The sequence below is a fragment of the Oncorhynchus kisutch genome, unplaced genomic scaffold (assembly GCF_002021735.2).
Source record: "Oncorhynchus kisutch isolate 150728-3 unplaced genomic scaffold, Okis_V2 Okis09a-Okis19a_hom, whole genome shotgun sequence".
Lineage (NCBI taxonomy): Eukaryota > Metazoa > Chordata > Actinopteri > Salmoniformes > Salmonidae > Oncorhynchus > Oncorhynchus kisutch.
In genome coordinates this window covers 5,433,373-5,440,872 of record NW_022261985.1, presented here as the reverse complement: position 1 = coordinate 5,440,872, position 7,500 = coordinate 5,433,373, and the positions used below count along the sequence as shown (strand labels likewise).

The window sequence follows — 7,500 nt, the reverse complement described above, 5'->3', positions numbered from 1 at the left end:
TAAGGTTACAGGTAAGGGTTAAGGCTAGGTGTTAAGGTTACAGGTTAAGGGTTAAGGCTAGGCGTTAAGGTTACAGGTTAAGGGTTAAAGCGTTAAGGTTACAGGTTAAGGCTAGGCGTTAAGGTTACAGTTTAAGGGTTAAGGCTAGGTGTTAAGGTTACAGTTTAAGGGTTAAGGCTAGGTGTTAAGGTTACAGGTTAAGGGTTAAGGCGTTAAGGTTACAGGTTAAGGCTAGGTGTTAAGGTTACAGGTTACAGGTTAAGGTGTTAAGGTTACAGGTTAAGGGTTAAGGCTAGGCGTTAAGGTTACAGGTTAAGGGTTAAGGCTAGACGTTAAGGTCTTCATTCAGCAGTGAGAGCTACCTGGACTGGACCTCCTGGTTCTGCTTCTTGAGTTCATGGATCACCAGACTCTTGCCTCTCAGCTCTTGCTTGATGCGATTGTATCGTTGCTGTTGATACATTAAAATAATACATGATCTTTCTTATCTTCTTAGTAAAAGCTGATGAGTCAACTCTCCCCAGAGTGCAAGAAAGTTAGTCTTAGCTCGTGTGTTTTGTTGTTTTGTTGAGAACATCAACAGGTCACTATGGAAACCATTACCAGAGTCATGCTGAAGCTACACTGTAACTGATTACTGTAGCTGTAGTAAATGATTGCAGCAAAGGCCTGTTACCTCAGGTCTGTTACCTCAGGTCTGTTACCTCAGGCCTGTTACCTCAGGTCTGTTACCTCAGGTCTGTTACCTCAGGTCTGTTACCTCAGGCCTGTTACCTCAGGCCTGTTACCTCAGGCCTGTTACCTCAGGTCTGTTACCTCAGGCCTGTTACCTCAGGTCTGTTACCTCAGGTCTGTTACCTCAGGCCTGTTACCTCAGGTCTGTTACCTCAGGCCTGTTACCTCAGGTCTGTTACCTCAGGTCTGTTACCTCAGGCCTGTTACCTCAGGTCTGTTACCTCAGGCCTGTTACCTCAGGTCTGTTACCTCAGGCCTGTTACCTCAGGTCTGTTACCTCAGGCCTGTTACCTCAGGTCTGTTACCTCAGGTCTGTTACCTCTGGTCTGTTACCTCAGGCCTGTTACCTCAGGTCTGTTACCTCAGGTCTATTTGGATTACATGTGGACATATTACCTCACAATGTGTGTGTTACTTAACTCAGACTGTGTGTGTTATCTCAGGTTGTGTGTTATCTCAGGTTGTATGTTATCTCAGGTTGTTTCTTATTTCATGTTGTGTGTTATTTCATGTTGTGTGTTATCTCATGTTCTGTGTTATCTCATGTTCTGTGTTATCTCATGTTGTATGTTATCTCAGGTTGTTTGTTATTTCATGTTGTGTGTCATCTCAGGTCTATATGCAAATGGCCATTGCTATATATGGATCTGTGCCATTCACTTTGAACTGGACTGTGTTTACAACATGAGTGGTCGTGAGTAGATGTGTTTGTTTTGAGATCAAAGCGAGAGCTGTATGAAGCACGTGTGCACATTTAGTTCATATTCTTTTCTAGTTAGTGAGTTATTAGCCCACTTCAAGATCATTTGTAGTCGTCAATAGGGGAGTGATTGCTTTCTACAAGACCACAAAAAGTGTACATTTCTAGCCATCTTTTAAAAGCCAGCAAAGAGATTTTGTTTTATCTTAAAGGGGCAGTGTTGTATTTTGAGACAGGCTTCAATAATTTGCCTGATTCTCTGTAATAATGGTATGGGAATAATAATGCATTTTATTGTGTAAAGTGGAGTCTTGCATCAAACAACACAACAACATTGTCAGTCAAACAGGTTCATGTCAAGCCCTGCATGTTTTATTCAAAAGTCTCATGGAATGTAGACCTACACTGAACACCACCCATTGTCTGCTACTGTAGGCTGAATGATAGAACAGATATTTCCATGTTAAAATGTTATGGGATACATTTACTTCATGTTTTTGATGCTAGGCCACTCTGGTAGGCCTACAGACATTATGATCATATAGCTACAGTAGCCTACCTGACCACTGTTAAAACTGTAACTTAAAGAGGGTAGAGCCTCAGTGTTCACAGTAAACACGCGCTGGAAGTTGCACAGAATTCTAACAACGTTCAAGTTCGCGCTCAGCAGACCTGAAATTTGCCCCCCAAAATGGGAGGGAACATTGATGGCGAGATGTTCTATAGTGATCTGATATGATGTGTTTTACCTCAGCCCTGTGGCGGTCCCTGGACTTCTGCTCTCTCTCATCAGCTTTGATCTGAGTCAGACAGCTGAGGGTGTGGAGCTCCTCTCTGTGTCTGTGAGACTGTCTCATCAGCTCCTGCTCCTGTTCCACACACTGTTCTATCAGCTGGGTCTCCACCTCCGCTACTGGTTGCTACACACACACACACGCGCACGCGCACGCACGCACACACACGCACACGCACACACACGCACACACATTAATGCATATATGAATCAAAACACACTACACAAGCATGCACACACACACACACACACACACACACACACACACACACACACACACACACACACACACACACACACACACATGAACGCATATATGAATCAAAACACACTACACAAGCATGCACACACACACACACACACACGCACACACACACACACACACACACGCACACACACACACCACACACACGTTTATGCCTTACACAAATCAAAAACACACACAAACACACAAATTCAAATGTGCTTTTTACCCGATGAATCAAGTTTCTCTTCAGCTTGTCCACTTCTAACTGCATCTCCTGTCTTGTCTTCAGAATCCTGTCACTTTTGGGTTTGACATCCCTCTGTAACAACAACAACCTCTCCTAGTATTAATGTCTCTAAACAGATATGACATCCCTCTGTAACAACAACAACCTCTCCTAGTATTAATGTCTCTAAACAGATATGACCTGTCTCTATAACAACAACCTCTCCTAGTATTACAGTCTCTAAACAGATATGACATCCCTCTGTAACAACAACAACCTCTCCTAGTATTAATGTCTCTAAACAGATATGACCTGTCTCTATAACAACAACAACCTCTCCTAGTATTACAGTCTCTAAACAGATATGACCTGTCTCTATAACAACAACCTCTCCTAGTATTACAGTCTCTAAACAGATATGACCTGTCTCTATAACAACAACCTCTCCTAGTATTAATGTCTCTAAACAGATATGACCTGTCTCTATAACAACAACAACCTCTCCTAGTATTAATGTCTCTAAACAGATATGACCTGTCTCTATAACAACAACAACAACCTCTCATAGTATTAATGTCTCTAAACAGATATGACCTGTCTCTATAACAACAACAACCTCTCCTAGTATTAATGTCTCTAAACAGATATGACATCCCTCTGTAACAACAACAACCTCTCCTAGTATTAATGTCTCTAAACAGATATGACATCCCTCTGTAACAACAACAACCTCTCCTAGTATTAATGTCTCTAAACAGATATGACCTGTCTCTATAACAACAACAACAACCTCTCATAGTATTAATGTCTCTAAACAGATATGACCTGTCTCTATAACAACAACAACCTCTCCTAGTATTAATGTCTCTAAACAGATATGACCTGTCTCTATAACAACAACAACCTCTCCTAGTATTAATGTCTCTAAACAGATATGACCTGTCTCTATAACAACAACAACCTCTCCTAGTATTAATGTCTCTAAACAGATTTAACATCCCTCTGTAACAACAACAACCTCTCCTAGTATTACAGTCTCTAAACAGATATGACCTGTCTCTATAACAACAACCTCTCCTAGTATTAATGTCTCTAAACAGATATGACCTGTCTCTATAACAACAACCTCTCCTAGTATTAATGTCTCTAAACAGATATGACCTGTCTCTATAACAACAACAACCTCTCCTAGTATTAATGTCTCTAAACAGATATGACCTGTCTCTATAACAACAACAACCTCTCCTAGTATTAATGTCTCTAAACAGATATGACCTGTCTCTATAACAACAACAACCTCTCCTAGTATTACGGTCTCTAAACAGATATGACCTGTCTCTATAACAACAACAACCTCTCCTAGTATTACAGTCTCTAAACAGATATGACCTGTCTCTATAACAACAACAACCTCTCCTAGTATTAATGTCTCTAAACAGATATGACCTGTCTCTATAACAACAACAACCTCTCCTAGTATTAATGTCTCTAAACAGATATGACCTGTCTCTATAACAACAACAACCTCTCCTAGTATTAATGTCTCTAAACAGATATGACCTGTCTCTATAACAACAACAACCTCTCCTAGTATTAATGTCTCTAAACAGATATGACCTGTCTCTATAACAACAACCTCTCCTAGTATTACAGTCTCTAAACAGATATGACCTGTCTCTATAACAACAACAACCTCTCCTAGTATTAATGTCTCTAAACAGATATGACCTGTCTCTATAACAACAACAACCTCTCCTAGTATTAATGTCTCTAAACAGATATGACCTGCCTCTATAACAACAACAACCTCTCCTAGTATTAATGTCTCTAAACAGATATGACCAGTCTCTATAACAACAACCTCTCCTAGTATTACAGTCTCTAAACAGATATGACCTGTCTCTATAACAACAACAACCTCTCCTAGTATTAATGTCTCTAAACAGATATGACCTGTCTCTGTTTGAGCACAAATACTGTAGAAGAACAAGACTTTATTGTCCTTTTCAGATCACAGAAATTAATCTTATTAACCAGCCAATCACACAACAGCAACAATGATGTTATTTCAGAGAGGCTGTTATTACCATAAAACCACTATTTCCATGGCTGCCTTCCAAATGGTACACTATTCCCTACATAGCACCTTTTTTTCTAAGAGTACACTATCTAGAACATAAAAGGGTTCTTTGGCTGTCCCCATAGAAGAACACTTTGAAGAACCCGATTTGGTTCCAGGTAGAACCCTTTCCACAGAGGGTTCTACATGGAACCCAAAAAGGGTTATTTCTACCTGGAACTATAAAAGGGTTCTTCTATGGGAACAGCCGAAGAACGCTTTTGGAACCCTTTTTTTCTAAGAGTGTGCACGACTTTTACAGTAGTGCCCTATTGTCAGGAACAGGTTTCCATTTGGGACGCAGGCCTTCCCTCCGTTGCATAGTGTTTTATACAACTGTGGCAGACGGCGAAGCTCAATCAGATCAGAATTCAACTGAGGAAATAAATAAGGACAGATAAATCATTGGATTGAGTTCATAAAACCGGGAGAACATTATATTGTGTGAGGTTTCCTTCATTAATAGGGGAAGTTCCACATGCGTCACTACACCAACGTCTGTCATGTTTTATGGTGTCAAATCTGCTGATGCTTTTCCAGTTCCTCTCTCTGTCTGTCACTCATGTCCCATGTGGACATTTATGATCCTGTGAGTGACGTGTGTCACTGCCATTTTGATCTCTGGACACATCATCAAGGAAGCACAGAGGCTAATGAGGGGATGACATGCCAACCAATTCAAATCTATAAAATAACACATTTTAAAGTGAGAGAGAGATACCATTACATAGTCCATACATATTGAAAGTGGAGGTCGTGCAGGAGCTGTGTGTGAACTGTGAACTCCATTGACTTGTCGTGCAGCAGAGCTGTGGACCAGAACACTGTGGGCCTGTTTGGTGTTAGTGTGTGAACTGTGAACTAACTGTAGACTTGGTCTTGTCATGCAGTAGCTGAGTGTAGACCAGCGCGTCCTGGGCCTGTTTGAGCTGCAGCTCCACCTTCTTCAGCTCTCTGAGCTGACGGTCCCTCTCACGCTGCTTTTGTGCCAGGTTCTCATGCATGGTCTTCCTTTCCATGATGCAGTGGCCTGTATTGATGTCCAGCATACCTCTGACAAATAGAGATATATATATACATTTGCTCAAAAATATAAAGGGAACACTAAAATAACACATCCTAGATCTGAATGAATGAAATATTCTTATTAAATACTTTTTTCTTTACATAGTTGAATGTGCTGACAACAAAATCACACAAAAATTATCAATGGAAATCAAATTTATCAACCCATGGAGGTCTGGATTTGGAGTCACACTCAAAATGAAAGTGGAAAACCACACTACAGGTTGATCCAACTTTGATGTAATGTCCTTAAAACAAGTCAAAATGAGGCTCAGTAGTGTGTGGCCTCCACGTGCCTGTATGACCTCCCTAAAACGCCTGGGCATGCTCCTGATGAGGTCTCCTGAGGGATCTCCTCCCAGACCTTGACTAAAGCATCCGCCAACTCCTGGACAGTCTGTGGTGCAACGTGGCGTTGGTGGATGGAGCGAGACATGATGTCCCAGATGTGCACAATTGGATTCAGGTCTGGGGAACGGGCGGGCCAGTCCATAGCATCAATGCCTTCCTCTTGCAGGAACTGCTGACACACTCCAGCCACATGAGGTCTAGCATTGTCTTGCATTAGGAGGAACCCAGGGCCAACCGCACCAGCATATGGTCTCACAAGTGGTCTGAGGATCTCATCTCGGTACCTAATGGCAGTCAGGCTACCTCTGGCGAGCACATGGAGGGCTGTGCGGCCCCCCCAAAAAATGCCACCCCACACCATGACTGACCCACCGCCAAACCGGTCATGCTGGACGATGTTGCAGGCAGCAGAACGTTCTCCACGGCGTCTCCAGACTCTGTCACGTCTGTCATGTGCTCAGTGTGAACCTGATTTCATCTGTGAAGAGCACAGGGCGCCAGTGGCAAATTTGCCAATCTTGGTGTTCTCTGGCAAATGCCAAACGTCCTGCACGGTGTTGGGCTGTAAGCACAACCCCCACCTGTGGACGTCGGGCCCTCATACCACCCTCGTGGAGTCTGTTTCTGACCATTTGAGCAGACATGCACATTTGTGGCCTGCTGGAGGTCATTTTGCAGGGCTCTTGCAGTGCTCCTCCTTGCACAAAGGCGGAGGTAGCGGTCCTGCTGCTGGGTTGTTGCCCTCCTATGGCCTCCTCCACGTCTCCTGATGTACTGGCCTGTCTCCTGGTAGCGCCTCCATGCTCTGGACACTACGCTAACAGACACAGCAAACCTTCTTGCCACAGCTCGCATTGATGTGCCATCCTGGATGAGCTGCACTACATGAGCCACTTGTGTGGGTTGTAGACTCCGTCTCATGCTACTACTAGAGTGAAAGCACCGCCAGCATTCAAAAGTGACCAAAACATCAGCCTAGGAAGCATAGGAACTGAGAAGTGGTCTGTGGTTATCACCTGCAGAACCACTCCTTTATTGGGGGTGTCTTGCTAATTGCCTATAATTTCCACCTGCTGTCTATTCCATTTGCACAACAGCATGTGAAATGTATTATCAATCAGTGTTGCTTCCTAAGTGGACAGTTTGATTTCACAGAAGTGTGATTGACTTGGAGTTACATTGTGTTGTTTAAGTGTTCCCTTAATTTTTTTTGAGCAGTGTATATATATATATATATATATATATATATATATATATATATATA

General features: G+C 42.5%; 1 protein-coding gene across 1 annotated transcript in view; it reads right to left on the bottom strand.

Moving 5' to 3' along the window:
- Window positions 1–7,500, bottom strand: part of LOC109882871 (coiled-coil domain-containing protein 146) — a 51,616-nt gene that overhangs the window by 18,593 nt on the left and 25,523 nt on the right. The window contains exons 9-12 of the mRNA XM_031815502.1: window positions 5,687–5,873; window positions 2,702–2,794; window positions 2,185–2,355; window positions 363–451 (exon numbers count right to left, since the gene is read on the bottom strand). Of these exons, the coding sequence (XP_031671362.1) occupies window positions 363–451; window positions 2,185–2,355; window positions 2,702–2,794; window positions 5,687–5,873 (540 nt within the window). The remainder of the gene's footprint in view (window positions 1–362; window positions 452–2,184; window positions 2,356–2,701; window positions 2,795–5,686; window positions 5,874–7,500) is intronic.